Source organism: Nipponia nippon, unplaced genomic scaffold, assembly GCF_047370975.1.
Source record: "Nipponia nippon isolate SJK-2023a ecotype South Korea unplaced genomic scaffold, ASM4737097v1 scaffold_40, whole genome shotgun sequence".
NCBI lineage: Eukaryota > Metazoa > Chordata > Aves > Pelecaniformes > Threskiornithidae > Nipponia > Nipponia nippon.
Window position 1 is genome coordinate 329,619 of NW_028262359.1, and position 14,100 is coordinate 343,718.

A 14,100-nucleotide genomic window follows, 5' to 3' on the forward strand; every position below is an offset into this window, starting at 1 on the left:
TGGACAGCGGGGCAGCGCTGCCCTGGCAGGGACTGCTTGGGTTCCTGCTATGTACGAGTCCACGGCCTACGGGTGCTGAAGATGGTGTGGGTGGAGAGGGCTCAGGCAGTCCCCGGTGTGGCTGCATGCACGGTGATGCCTGGCAATACGAGGTGCAGCTCGCAGAAGACCCTGGGGGCCGAGTTGGCCTTTGGCAGCTGCACAAGGAGGAGCAAGAAGGAACCACCTACAGTTACTGTATTCTGTAATGGCAAGAAAGGTAAGAAACTAGCAAGAAGCTGTGTCTGTTCCTCTGGCAGGGTGGGCTTCCCCAGAGGAGCCTCAGCAGCCCACGGTACTGTACTTGGCCTCCCCGCCACGTCAGTAGTCCTCGTCCTCTGGGTGGGTGACGTACATGATGGGCACCAGTCCCTTCTCGGAGCCGAGGCTGCACTGCAGCCAGTCACCATCCACCTTGGAGATGACCTGCAGGATGTCCCCCTTGTTGAAGCTCAGCTGTCCTGCCTCGGTAGCAATGTGATGGCAAAGAGCTTTCACCTCACTGCAGGCAGAGGGAGGGGACGAAGGGTTAGCTTACCACAGGACACTTGCCCCGCTGAAGCCCAGGGACCACCATGGGCACAGAGGAGCCAGGAAAACACCCCCTGCCTCCCCATCCAGCCAGGCTCCCAGCTGCGCCCCAGCTCCCCCTCACCTCCAGATTGCAGAGTTGCGGTGGATAGATGCACAAGCTGCATCACTGCCCCAAACCATCCCCTGGTCCACGAGTACAAAGGGGACCAGGCGAAGTGCAACAGGCAGAGCCGTGCCAACCCCAACCCACCACATCCCAGCACCTGCAAGACAGACACATGGTGCCACTCACCAGGGAGGGTGGGGAGACAGCCCCCGGGCCGTCCGCGCCGTGGGGGGCACTGCAGGTGGCTCTGGCTGGGGTGCCTCTGGCTCAGGGGCTGCTTCTCGCCACATGCTTGCCCCAACCGTCTGGGCCACCAGCTGAAACACGGATTTGTCCAAGCTCAGCCAGCCGGAGGGCAACCTGCAAGAAGGAGACAGAAGCAGGTAGCGGCGGGGTAGCATATCTGGGGGCAAGGAGCAGCCGCTCCATGGCAAGGTCATGCCTTAGAGGTCTGGCTCCATGCACAAAATGCACTGTGGTCCCCAGGCTGTCTCCTGGCGGGGAGGGCTCAGCATCCTCCAGACACACCATGGCCTAGACTGGGAAGGACATTTCCAGTAGTCATAAAAGCAGTAAGGGTACAGATGGAGAGGCAGTGAGGGGAGGTCTCAGCTACATGGGGCAACTTCATGCCTCCTCCTCACCTGTTGTGCGCAACAGGGATGACTCCATGTTCTGTTCTCAATATGTGTTTTTGGGAGGGACGAGGTGATGATGGTGGCCATGCAGCAGAGGCCCTTCCCCTGGAGAGGGGACTTAGGAGCTGAAGCAGTGGTAGAGCTCAGGCAGAAGAGGAAAGCCCATGAGGTGGATTGAGCAAGGGTAGGAGCCAAGGGGAACAGTGGTGTGGGAGGAATTAAGGCAGGCTGGCAGGGCTGGGCAGGGGTGACAGACCTCCCTGTTCACACACTGCTTATGGTGTACCACCGTGGTGCAGCCCAGTGATCAGCTATTGGCCTGACTTCCCCCTGCACTGCTGCAACCCCAGGTTAACCAGCCCTCCCCAGCCCCAAACCATCCCTCCCCCTACCTGTTAGGCTGCCTGGCCTCTTTTTGCACCTTCCTGGACCCAAACAAGTGTCCCCACTTGATAGGCTGACTGCCCTCTGATGCACTGGTGCTGCTTTCCTCTTGGGGGGCTGCTGCTGCTGCTCCCACTCTTTGCTGAGTCCCAGTCTCCTTCTCCTTGCTGCGCTTCAGCTCTGTAAGCACTGAGTCTGGGGGGCTGCCCATCCAGAAGGCCCAGCTCCGTTCCTTCACCTCTTCGCTGACCGGTACCTGCTGGGGCTTTTCCAAGGGCTCTTCCATGGGTTCAGGACTTGGCTTGCTGGCAGCCTTGGGCCTCTCTTCCAAGGTGCCCTCAGCAATGGGACAAGCCTCTGCACCCTCCACCACCCCTTCGCGGGGCGGTGGTGCCTTGCGGGTCTCCGCTGACCTGGGCACAGTATTCAAAGCCGCCTTCTTCTTCTCATAGCGGATGAACTTCGAGCCTTCAGCTGATCCCTCAATGTAAATCTGAGAGCTCTGCATGAGCTGGTACCACCAGCCTGCTTGCTTGTCCTTCTTCCCCTCCCACGTGCTCTCTCGCATCTTCCTCCGCTCTTCCTCCCTGTCACCATCTCCACAGGAGGCTCCCACCCCCTTGACCCTCTCACTTGCAGCTTGCTGAGGGCTGTGGCCTGGTGAGATATCACCATCTCTGGCACCCACTTTGCATGCTTCAGGGGCAGTGCTGCAGCCGTCGGGATCCTCACTGCTGCCCCGCGTCCGCATCAGCTGCAGGGTGGAGTGTGCAGAAAGCAGCAGGTCCTGCTTCACACGCAGCAGCTCCTTTTGCTGCTGCTGCTCTTTCCCCATCTGCATCAGGTGGTGCTCAAAAAGGAGGTCTAGGTTGAAGGGCAGCAGGGAGAGAGGCTGGAGCAGGAGCAGGAGCTCCTCGAAAAGAGGCTGGCACACGCTGTGAGACAGGCACAAGAAGCCCACTGGCTGGTAGTGTGCCAGGATGATATCTGTAAGGCAAGAGACATTAACTAGAGGAGAGGCCAAGCCACCAAGCCAAGCCACCAAGAAGCTGCTGAAGCTACGGGGAAGGGAGCTGGACATGAGTTTTTGTTCACAGCTGTGGCTGCAGTGTGAGGCTCAGCACTGGGTCAGGGAGCACCAGATGCTCTGGACAAACTGGCCCAAGTCCTGCTTCCAGTCATGCCTGCAGCCAGGACAAGCCTGTCAGACCAGGATCACTGCCACAAAATACCATGGCAGTAGGGTGCGAATAAAGAGCATCACAGGGTTGGCACATGTTAAAATTCTCTTCCCCACCTCCTGGAGATGAACAAGGAGCTGCAGATCTGGCCAGTACCAGTCCCCTGCAGAAAGAAGTTGGGTACAGCTGAATACAGTCTGTCCAGGGACCTGGCTGGGCTGAACTGTGGATCCTAACAGAGAATGGACTAGCATTTCTACCCGCAGCATTCATCCTTCACTTCATTTGGCCACATCTGCAGTACTCCCCACCAGCTTTGTTGTCAGGTCTCACTCCCAGGGAGAGAGTTGGGAACAGGATTTGGGGCCATTTGGCCCCAGTGAGATGACAAACTTACACCACAGACAGGACTTGCATCTTATCTCCAAGCCCTTTGCCTAGCCTTCATCATCCTAACAGCCCTAGCTATTGCTCACACTTCCAGCTCTTACTGATGGCCTGAAAGAGATGGTTGTGTGCTCCAGAAAACCAGGATGCTTTCTCTTGCCACACTGCTCAGTACAAAGGCAAGTCTACTCTCCTGTCTGCTCCAGAGAGAAGTGCTGACTGCACACATAGAACTGGGAAATGTCTGCTGTCATCCCCCAAACCTGCCAGAAGACACTGGGCTGGACTTCTTGTAGTGCATGGGGCCCTGGGCTGGGCACAGGCTGCACCAGGGGCACACTCGGGATCCAGCAGGTCAAGGATATCTGTCTCACTGTGCACTTAGCACTTCGTCATGCTGCTTCTAAGCATCAGGCAGCTCCGCTGGGCTGCTGGCTTATGTGCATGCTCTAGAAACATTTCTGGTTGAAAAAAGAGATACATCCAGTAAAATCTGCTTTTTGTTTGTCAGGGGGTTTTCCTTTCCATTTCCCATGCCTGAAGGGTTTCAGCTAAGTGTGCACATCTCCAGCCGTACAAAGCTCTCAGGCACTGGGCAGGGAACACAGAAATTTGGGGAGGGTTAGATCTGGTCTCCTGCAAGTAGACTGAGGGATCTGCATTGGGGGTGATAGCTCTGGGTACTAGCTGCAGCTGGGAAGGACATGGCTGGCCAGGCTCAGGTGGAGGGAGCTGCATGGAGCTTTGACTTCCACATGGGACTTCCCTGGTACAGTGAGATTGTGTATAGTCTAGTCCTTCAGCTCAGAGCAGAGGGGAGCAGCCCAGGCTGAGAGACCAACAAGAGAAATGCACACCCCCACCGTGCTCTACATTGTGCAGGATCTGGCAGCCCACAGGCTCTTACCTTCATGGTTGTAGAGGTGGTTGAACCAGAACTCCAAGGACCGGATACTGCAGGAAGGGAAAACAAGCAGGGAAAGAAAGAGTGAAAATTGATTCACCCCCTTCATACTTGCTGTTCTACAAAACGAAGTGTGGCTGGAAAAGGGCATTTACACAACATGAAGCTGTGAACCTCAAGACCTAGTGAAAGGGCAGTGGCTCACTCCCATCAGTGTGCACTGACCACAGCCACCCAGCCTGTCACGGAGCCATCCAGTTTGCTTGACATGAGGCATTGTGCAACCATAACCCCTAACAACCATATTTCCAGCAAGTTTCCTCACCGTTTAGCTATGTCCTTGGCAGAGCTTAGCTTTGCTGAGAAAGGCTCACGTGGAAGAGGCAAATCATCTACAAACATAAGACCATTGCTGCAGGCTTGTCCCAAAATATGCTGGTATCCTGTGCCAGCAGGGAAGAGCTGGACCACTCGGGATGGGGAGAGCAGGGCAGAGCTTGCTCCTGCTTGTAGGAGTCCACCAACATTTGAAGGTCTTGGGGACTCTCTTGCCACTGCCAGAGCTCTTGCTGACCAGTAAAGAGACATTGCTGCCTTCTTCTGTTTAACACTGAGTGTGGTGTGCACACTCCTTATCCAACCTGGAAGGGCCAGCCTTGAGTGCTGGACCAGGGAAATTTCTCCTTTAGAACCTCATGCACTGGAATTCACTGCAGCTCCAGGAAGCAGTGATTTAAGCAGGGCTTTCCAGGAGTAATCTATCCATGTGTTATGTCTAACCCTGTATGAACCCTTACAGATAGACTCTTCCCACCTAATGTTTTGGGGCTAAAACAAGTTGACAATGTTCTTTAGTGGGCTGCAGCCACACCTTCTCAGTCCTGGCCTGGTAGGGTAGGTTTTGATCCTTCTGGAGTGCCCTGAGGCTCACAGCTTCTTCCTTCCCTCACCTACCGCTGGGGAGAGGCTTCCCAGGTTTCTTGGAGTCTTTTCATTGGCAACTGTGCCTGCCTGCAGTCAAGAACCAGCACCTGCTGCCAGCCCTGGACAGTGACATGTGGCCAGCCCAGGGAGCCTGCTTACTTGAGGAGGCCAAAGATGAATGCGTTGAACCTCATGGTGTGGTTGGTGAGCTCCGTGTACTGGCTGATCTTGCCATAGAGGCTGTGCAGCAACTTGGTAGAGGGGCCTATGGAGAGATGCAAAATGTTCAGATTAGTTGTGGTCAGCAAAGCCAAAATGGCACCACAGGAAGGAGCATCAAGGCAAAGACAGACACTGGCTAAGTGCCCATGCCTGTATGTGCATCGCCCCTCCACCAAACGCCAAGACGAGCTCACTCCATCCCAATAGTTAGACTCCACAAGGCAGACGGGCTGTGGTCTGTCCCAGACTGCCACTCCAAAACTTAGGGAGAGTTTCAATACTGCAAGGACCTGCCTCCCACACTTCAAGGCCAATCACAGCCCCTGGCTCTAAATCATCAGGTAAACAGAATATTGTTGTGGGTGGTTATAATTTCGGGTGTCTGCAATCCCAGTGACAACCCCAGAGATGGAGATCTGCCACAAACAGGCTAGAAGGCTTCCCAGCCCTGGATGTAAGCTCTTCATGATGCAGAAATCAGTATCGCCCTGCCATCTGTAGCCTCATCTGTACCTCCAGGGATGGTAGCCACTGCCACAATCCAGGGTGCAGACTAGTACTAGCAGAGGGTGCAGGTGGTGTGGGCATGCTTGAGCCAGTGAGCTGTGTGTGCAAATTTTCTTTCCAGGAGAGAGCACACCTCTGCCTTACAAAGTAGCTGTGTATGGCTAAAGACAAAGGTCTAGAAACACCCTGGAAACTTAGACGGGGGAAAAGGGCATTCTTTTTGTTTTTTTTTTTTTCCTTTTTTTCATTGCAGGGCCTGTTATAGGAGAATTTGGAAATTTCAGGGGGAATGACAATAAATATTTGGGCAGAACAGAACAGTGGCTCTCCTGTCTTGCAAGAGGAGGTCAACATGCACCCTGTTCTGTGCAGGGAGATGGGTATTATTCTGCATCCCCATCCTTATAGTCAACCTTCCCCAGCACCTCCCAGCCGCAACACGGGAGCACTGCAGAGCAATGGGCATCGCTGCACACCCTCCATACCTAGCTGGGTGGATGCCTCCACCACACTCCAGGGGATGTTCCTCCTCTGGCCAATGATCATGTCCAGGACGTAAGCCTTGAGCCCGTCACTCAGAATGTCCCGGACAGCAGGGCACAGGTATTTCAGGATGAGATGCCCCACGTTGGGGCTCACGGAGCTGTTCCCAAGTTTGGCCTAAGGGAGAACAGGCAACAGGGAGAGAGGGTTGGTAACTGCTCTACAAGGTACAGATGCATGTGAACAGTCCAGCCTCACTTCCCTACTAAACACCCAGAAGACAATATCCAGGCTATGATGATGCTCAGCAGCTCCTTGAAAAGGCAGGCTCTTCCCCTTCACCCCTGCTGCCTCATACACCAGTTCTGGGTTGCTCTCTGCAAGGTCTGCCCCAGGCTGGGATCAGGCAACAGCTTGGGAAGAGAATATGCCAGCCTGGGAAGAGGATATCCCAGCTAGAATGGATGCCTGGTTCTCTCTACAGGTATAACAAGGCTGTCCTGCTGGACGAAGAAAAGAGTAGGGGATTTTTCTGCTGCTGTAGATTTTGTTGTTGCTATTTTTGAAGCAGGAACCAGCAAGCCACATAGGAACTAACAGCACCGAGGGCTTAAGGAACACTTAACTCAGTGACGTGCCGAGCTATAATTCCTAGGGATTACTATAAATAAGCAGTGTGAGGGCTAAATGGATGGACAGAGCTCAGGTTGAGGTGAGGGAGCACATAAGAGCCCAGCATGAGCAAAGCGGGGACATATTCTGCTCCATATAGTCCTTGAGCTGCTGACCCCCCAAAGGGGTCAGCCCCAGGCCTGGCATGTCATGTTGGTGGTCCCAGGCAGTTGCATTCAGGGCACAGATTTTACCAGCTGAGCTGGAATTATACTGGCCAGTTGGCATGGGTCCACAAAGGCCCTGAACTGAGACTGAACTTCTGGGTCAGGAATAATCCCACCAGATCCATTGAGCACGGGAGCATCAGGGATGGGTGCTGCCTTTTCACAGGTGAATGCTCAGCCCATGGCACGCTGACGTATAATGAAACCCCAGGTCAAAACCACAGCACTGTCTGGCAAGTAAAGTAATGGGGGAATGATGCTATAATTCCCCAAACCAACACTGCAAGAATAAGAAAACCACAGTGAAGCCTTAAAAAGCATGGGAATCCCAATATCTCCAGTTACACTGCACAGCATTCTCGGCATCAGCAACAATTGTAATTAGGGGCAAATTACTCTGGGCTCTGAGATAAGGTTGAATGGGCTTGGAATCTGTCCCACTCAGGTTTCTCCTTGGGGATGGCACTCCAGGGCAGTTGTCATGTCCAAATAGTGTCACATTGCTGCCCCAGAGTCCCCTGACCGAAGCAGAGCATTCAGCTTTGAGAGGAGGCACCGCAAACATGCTGAGTGTCACAGGATTGCAAACACTGGCTGGTACAAACAGAAGCGAGCTTGCTCTGCTTCTCTGTTATTCCAGAAATGGCAGATGAGGGGAGCACAGGCCAAGGACAGCCAGCCCCATAGGCAACCTAGATGCACTCTGAAGCTAGTGGGTTGGTGGCAAGGGCTACAGGGGAAGCCCACCTGCCCCAGATGGGCAATGACTGATGCACTTTTTTATCATTATGGAGCCCTGTGACACATCGAGGGACGGGGGACACTGCGCTGTGTCCTCGCACCAGGGCCAGAACAGAATCACGGGACGTGTGGAGGACAGAGACACAACTCTCCACTGAATGAGGAAAAAGAGCTGGTGTACTGCATCAGACCAGAAGTCCAGCTGGCCTGGTATTCCCTGTTATGAAGAGCCATGAGTAAGTACATAAGAAAGAGTCAAACCAGAGCAGACTGGTTTGCCCTTAATACTCTCACAGCCTGCAACTACTTTCAACTCATAGGCTACCTAAGCTGGACATTATTCCTGTGTTTAGTAGACCTCAATGAATTTCCCTTCCTTGTGTTTTTCTGGTCTTCCCTTAAGTCCACATACTCTTTCACCACCCCCAGCATCATGCAGCAAGAATTGTCACAGATGTACTATCATCTGCTACAAGGCGTACCATCGCCTTTGTTTGGTTTGTTCTTGGTACTACTACCTTCATTGGATGCCCTGTATTTTTTGACTGGAAGAGAATGGAGAGGCAATCTTTCCCCACCCTCTCCCTGTCACGCATGATATTGAGAAGCCATACTGAAAGCAAGACGTACCTTCACCCCTGGATCCCTGCTGGTTCCGAAGTGAGCCACGATCAGGTCAACAGCAGTGTTGATTGCCTTCACCAGACCTAAAGGGATAGAATGCATCAGAGAGGGGCTTCTAGGACAGCCCCTGACCAAACACTTCATGAAGAAGCCCATGTCAGTGCATATGCCCTCTGACAAAAACATGCAGAGTCCTCCCTAACTTCTCATCAAATCCATCCCTGCCGGTTCCAACACTCATGTATCAGCCTGACAGCAGGACAACCTTTAGAAGTGGCTGAAGCATAAGACACCCTGCCAATGTTCCCAAGGGACACTGGGAACATACCTCCACGCACCATCCCTGGGGGAGCAGAGATAGGGTCTGAGGCAAGGAGTGTTTTGCTGCTTTGGTCCTACAGGGTGGCAGGGCAGAAGCCACACATTTGGCAAGCTATGTAATGACTTTCAGTAACAAGCCAGTGGTGGGCAATCTGACATCTGCATCAGTATGATGCAAGAAGAGAAGTGGCACAGAGGGGAAGGCTGTCACCTGGTAATCACCAACACATAGCTGGCAAAGCTATGGGAATGTTTCTGCATGTCCCTTGCCTCCGGCATGACACCGAGGCAGCTGTCAACAACGCAGTCCCCAAGCCTGCCTCTAGCATGGATCTCATCACAGCCATAGCTTGTCCTGCTTTGGAATCCTTTCTCCCACGCTTTTACATAAACACTTTACCATGTAGGACCCAACAGACCTTTTACCTAAATTACAAAATCTCAGGCTAGCACATCTGCAACAACACACGGATTCACAGGCCTGCCCTTGTATACTGAGACAGGGGTGGCAGCATGTCCTGCCTTAGGATCATACTCTTGTGCCTGCCTCCTCTCTCTGCCCTTTCTTATGGACTTAAGATCCTTTCTAATCATACTTCCTGGGACAAGCAGCTCAAACATACTCTGTGGCACATTGCATGGTGCAGAGAACACAAGAACCTGCCATGGAAACAGCCATCACTCCAGGGGGACATGTAGTTATGATGCTACTGTAGAGAAGGGCAGGGAAAGAAACCATTATGTCTACAGAGATGACGTGAGACAGAGAAAAGCACTGTTTGCCTTACGCTGTGCTACGCCACACTCTCGTCCACGGGAGATGCACGGACTCACCCTTCTTCTGCAGCAAGTCAATGGAGATGGACTCTGTGTTGCCATCTGGGGAGAGGCAGAACTCAGCGGGGGGTTTCTCTGCTAGTGAGAAGTAGTCAGGGAAGAAGTCAGTGTAGGTAAGCTGGAGTTGCCTCATAGACTGTCCTGCAGGGCCAAGACGGGGGGAGAAGGATCAGCCCCAAGCCCTTATACCAAAGCCTCTCCCACATTGTTGCATTCCCAGATGCAACCTGCACCAGCAGGAGTCTTCACGCCAGCCTGTCCACGACTGCGACAGCAAAGCTACAGGCTTGTTACTCTCCCAGCAATGGTTTGCAATGTCAGCCTGTACAGTTCAACCCCACGGCCCACCCAATACGTAGCTCCAGCTTGCCTGGGGGACCACGGGCACTGGAAGATGCTGTGGGAGGTTCACTCTCATGAGCTGGTGCTAAGGGAAACCTCACTGCACCACTCTCAGGGTTGCTGTGCAGATAGCCCCAGCAAGTGGGGTCAAAAGTAGAGGACAGAGAGAATTCCTACTTGTCACACACATGCATGCACAGGCAACAAACTACATGTCTTCTGCCTGTCCCCATTAGTCTCTATTTTTCAAGGGGTGACTTCTGCAGGAGCTCTCTCGTGCTTGATTTCCATCTGGTTGATTCCCCAGCTCTGTTACACTAGGCATCTTCCCATGAAGGAGGGATGGAGAAGCTGTTTGGGTTGGCAGAGTGAGGTGTAGAGCTTTGGGGAATTCCCTCCATGCCTTGGGGCTGGCCTCAAGAATGCTCTCCCTCCCACAGATAGACCCCTCTGCTCCTCCCAGAGGGCTCTCAAAGGTTCAGCCAAAAGCAGCCTGCCCCTCTCAGCCCTTTCTACACAGGGTTTTGGAGGATGGGCAAGGCCTTAAGGGCAGAGCATGGAGAAGACAGTGCCCCACAGAGCCCTACAGTGTTGCCAGCTGCACCATGAGAGATACAGCCCAGCACCTAGCATGCTGCCAGGGCTGGGGCAGATGGGCAGACACTGTGGGGCACAGACACAAGATCTTCAAGGACTACAACTCCTGAACGAGACATGAACTACAAGCTGGACACAGTCCAGGAGCACTTGCTGAGGCCTGAACAGGCTCTTGGGTCATCCACTTTCCTCTTCAATCCAGCCCAGAGCCAGACCTGACTGCTCTCAGCTTGCGCAGAAGAAGGGAGGCTCCACAGAGATTGCACCCATCAGTGAGTCAATTTTCACCTTCCTCTTGTACTCCTCAGCCCCACTGTGAGCAGATGCATCATCCCTCCTTCTCAGAGCAGGCACAGCAGCGATGAGGCCAGGCTGAACCCGAGCCGCAAGGGATACTGAACCTGAGCCCCAAGGGATACTGAACCTGAGCCCCAAGGTCACCTCCCAAGATCCCCCCAGCAGAAAGGTGGTGCGCACCGTTCAGTTTGCAGTGGAAATGGCTGGTGTTGAGAGTGCCAGGCAGCTCAAAGATGTGGTTCCCCCGGTTCAGCCGAGGCTCTTGCTGCCTCCTGTCTAGGCTGCCTGCTAAGCCGGGCAGCCCCGAAACGCGGTCCAGACCCAGGGGGTTCCTCCGCCTGTACTCCCGCCACTTCAGCGCTTGTGGGGAGAGGTGGTTCGCTAGGATGCCGCAGGCAGTGAGCACCAGACCGGAGGACACAAGCAGATGGGAGGACGTGGAGGGGAAGCAGAGAGAGAGAATATGAGAAAGAGGAAGGACAGAGAAAGAGAGACAGCACATTAGTTAACAGTCCAGCAGCGTTTCAGGATGTTAGCACACATACATGGAGGGAGGCAGAGGCCACAGCCTGGCAGAGCAGGGCAGGAGCCTGGGTGGCCTCGTGGCTGCGGGCATAGGCAGAGCAGGGTTGGGGTTCAAGCATCTGGCATGGGGTGTTGTAAGATCAGCAGCCCCACGCTGCCCTCTCCGCAGACACAGTGAAGGAGTTGGGACTGGAGGGACATGCTTTTAGTGCAGGACTTTCTTTTGCAGGCAGAGTGATGATAGGGGCTGCTGGGTGCTGCAGCACCCAGACACAATTTTGCTGCAGGCTGTGGCTATAAGAAGGTGGTACTATAGGGAGCAGCCACAGCCACAGGGAGCTGGAGATGTTCCAGACTAGCACGTGCTGGCGGATGGGTACCTACCATTGAGGGGCCGTATTCCCATGCTGCTCAGGGGACCAGAGCTGCTGGTCTCACTGCCGCTTCTCCAATGGGGATCTGCGTGGCCTCCCACTCTGCTCACGGGCATACTGCCCACTGAGAGGGGCGGGAGGGACCCACTGTGGAGTCGGTACTCGGAGAGCGGTGGGCTTGGCTCCAGCGGTGCCTCCTTCTTGGGAATCGGCTTGGGGTTCTCCTTTTGCCTCAGGGCATCAGCTTTGGTGGCTTGGGAGGGCTGTATGGCACTGACAGCAGGGGAAGACCTTGTGGAAAGCAGGCTGGCAGAGATGGGGCAGGACCTGCTCCTGGGTGGCTGGCTCTCTCCAGCCCTCTCTGTTGTGGGTGAGGAAGAGGAGTCCACGCTTTGAAAGAAAGGCACGTTGCATCGCACAGGAGAGTAACTCCCCAGGGGGGACGGCCGGGTTGTCTCAGGGACAGGCTTCTTAATGCAGCCATCATTGCGGGAGGCGGCTCCGTCCGCTGAGCGTTGGGTCAGGAGTGTGCCGTGGGCTTGGCTCCCTGCCGCCGCTGACTGCTCTGCCGAGGTGGCCGAGGCTGAGGACTGGGCATTGGAGGAGATCTGCTGGCTGGCAGGCCGGTTGCTGGACAGATTGTAGAGTTGGGAAAGGCTGGAGGCAAAATGGCTGTGCAGAGCACGGGCCTTGGGTGGCTTGCTGAAATGGTGCTGGAAAACAAAGGGCTGGATGGGCAGAGTCGTGGGACGCTGGTCCTTGCTGTAGCGTACCACAGGTTTGCTGTCTGTGCCACCACCTTCGGGGAGAGAAAGGGAGACAGAGTGTGAGGATGGGCAGAGGCACAGTCATCATCAGCCCAGCAGATCACAGGCAAAAGGGAATGTGCTCTCAGCTGCGGAAGGAAGAGGATGAGCCAGAGGCCAGTGACACACACAGAGTGGTATAAGTCTGAACCAGTTAAACACATCATGAGCTGGCAAAGGTGGCATGTGGCCCCAAATGCAGAGTTTCCAGCTGTTGACAGCTGTCTGGATGCGTAGGGCACTGCACTGGGGGCTTCTCTCCTGGTAGGGTCACCAGCTTCCCATCTCTTCCCCATCCCTTGCACCCAGGACAGCACAAGTCATGGCCCAAGCACTTTCCCCCAACCTGCCTCCACTCAGGCAGTACCACAAAGACATGGCCCAATGCACTGTGGTACAGCAAGATTTCTTATCCCGAAGGACTGTCCCTTCCCACATGTGCTGAGAACTCACCCTGTCGAGCACAAGCGGTACAGGCAATAGCACTGCAGCTCTGCACCTCACATCACACTCAGTGCTGTCGGAAAGGCTGCTTGCTTCCCCTTCTCCCTCCCTCCTCTTTCTCCTGTAAGTGTTCCCCCTCTGAGCACATAGCTTCCTTCCTCCTCCTGCCCGTACCAGATCCAAGCAGGACATTCCCAACCCAATCAGCACAACAGCAGAATTAGGAGGGCTTCCAAACCTGGAAAAGGCAGGCCTGCTCTACTAAATGGCTGGCAGGGATGTCCTAAGGGAGTGTGCTGGGCTGATCTCCTATGTGTGCCTGCAGCTCCTGGTGGGGCCACAATATCCCGAGGGACACAGCTGAAGCGTGACACGCCGTGCACACAGTGCACAACGCACACAGCACTGGTGCACACACGGGGCTGACTGGGGTGCCTGATCACCAGCCACGCCACATCCCAGCGCAGCGTGGCACCTTCTGTCTTGTCTCCCCCTGACTCCTGCAGCCCACAGCAAATCCTGGGACAAAGGACCCGTCCCAAGCACAGCCCTAGTGTTACCTCCTGCCTGCGGGGTGTTCCAGGCATCTCTCCCTAGAGCTAGCCTTTAGCGGGGCTTGCTTTTCCTCTACTCCCTTCTCAGACCCTCTAGGCTTGCATGCTGCTCTCAGCTGGTGGGAGGCAGCTCTGCCTCTATCTCCAGCCACAGGCATGAGCCTTCCGCACAGCGCTAATGCCTGCCTTGCTGTCACAGTGCCGAGGAAAGGACCACAGCAGGGGGTGCAGGAACTGCTGGGATATATTGTCCTGAGAGCTCCTGTCTGCCCCCCTCCTCCCCAAGCAGCTCTTGCTCCTTCCAAGCACGGCCTCTGCAATCCAAGAGGGCTACTCCCACGCTGCCTGCTCCCAGCAGAGACCTGCCTTCCCTGCCATCCCGCACTGAGTGCACTTTCGAGGCTCAATAAACAAACAGGACAATGCAGAAAGAACTCTTGCTCCAAAGCACAAAACCTCTCCCACCCCTGCCACAGCAATGAGTGACATG

General features: G+C 54.7%; 1 protein-coding gene across 5 annotated transcripts in view; it reads right to left on the reverse strand.

Annotated features, from left to right (window-relative positions):
- Window positions 1-219: 219 nt before the first annotated feature.
- Window positions 220-14,100, reverse strand: part of RUSC2 (RUN and SH3 domain containing 2) — a 35,845-nt gene continuing 21,964 nt past the window's right edge. For 2 of the 5 annotated variants that reach the window (XM_087777680.1, XM_087777678.1), the window contains exons 3-12: window positions 11,817-12,605; window positions 11,088-11,288; window positions 9,669-9,812; window positions 8,520-8,596; window positions 6,312-6,486; window positions 5,257-5,362; window positions 4,177-4,223; window positions 1,710-2,688; window positions 866-1,039; window positions 220-541 (exon numbers count right to left, since the gene is read on the reverse strand). In XM_087777680.1, coding sequence (XP_087633806.1) covers window positions 361-541; window positions 866-1,039; window positions 1,710-2,688; window positions 4,177-4,223; window positions 5,257-5,362; window positions 6,312-6,486; window positions 8,520-8,596; window positions 9,669-9,812; window positions 11,088-11,288; window positions 11,817-12,605 — 2,873 coding nt within the window. In that variant the 3' untranslated portion in view covers window positions 220-360. The remainder of the gene's footprint in view (window positions 542-865; window positions 1,040-1,709; window positions 2,689-4,176; window positions 4,224-5,256; window positions 5,363-6,311; window positions 6,487-8,519; window positions 8,597-9,668; window positions 9,813-11,087; window positions 11,289-11,816; window positions 12,606-14,100) is intronic. The other 3 variants (XM_087777679.1, XM_087777682.1, XM_087777681.1) reach the window with 3 other exon arrangements.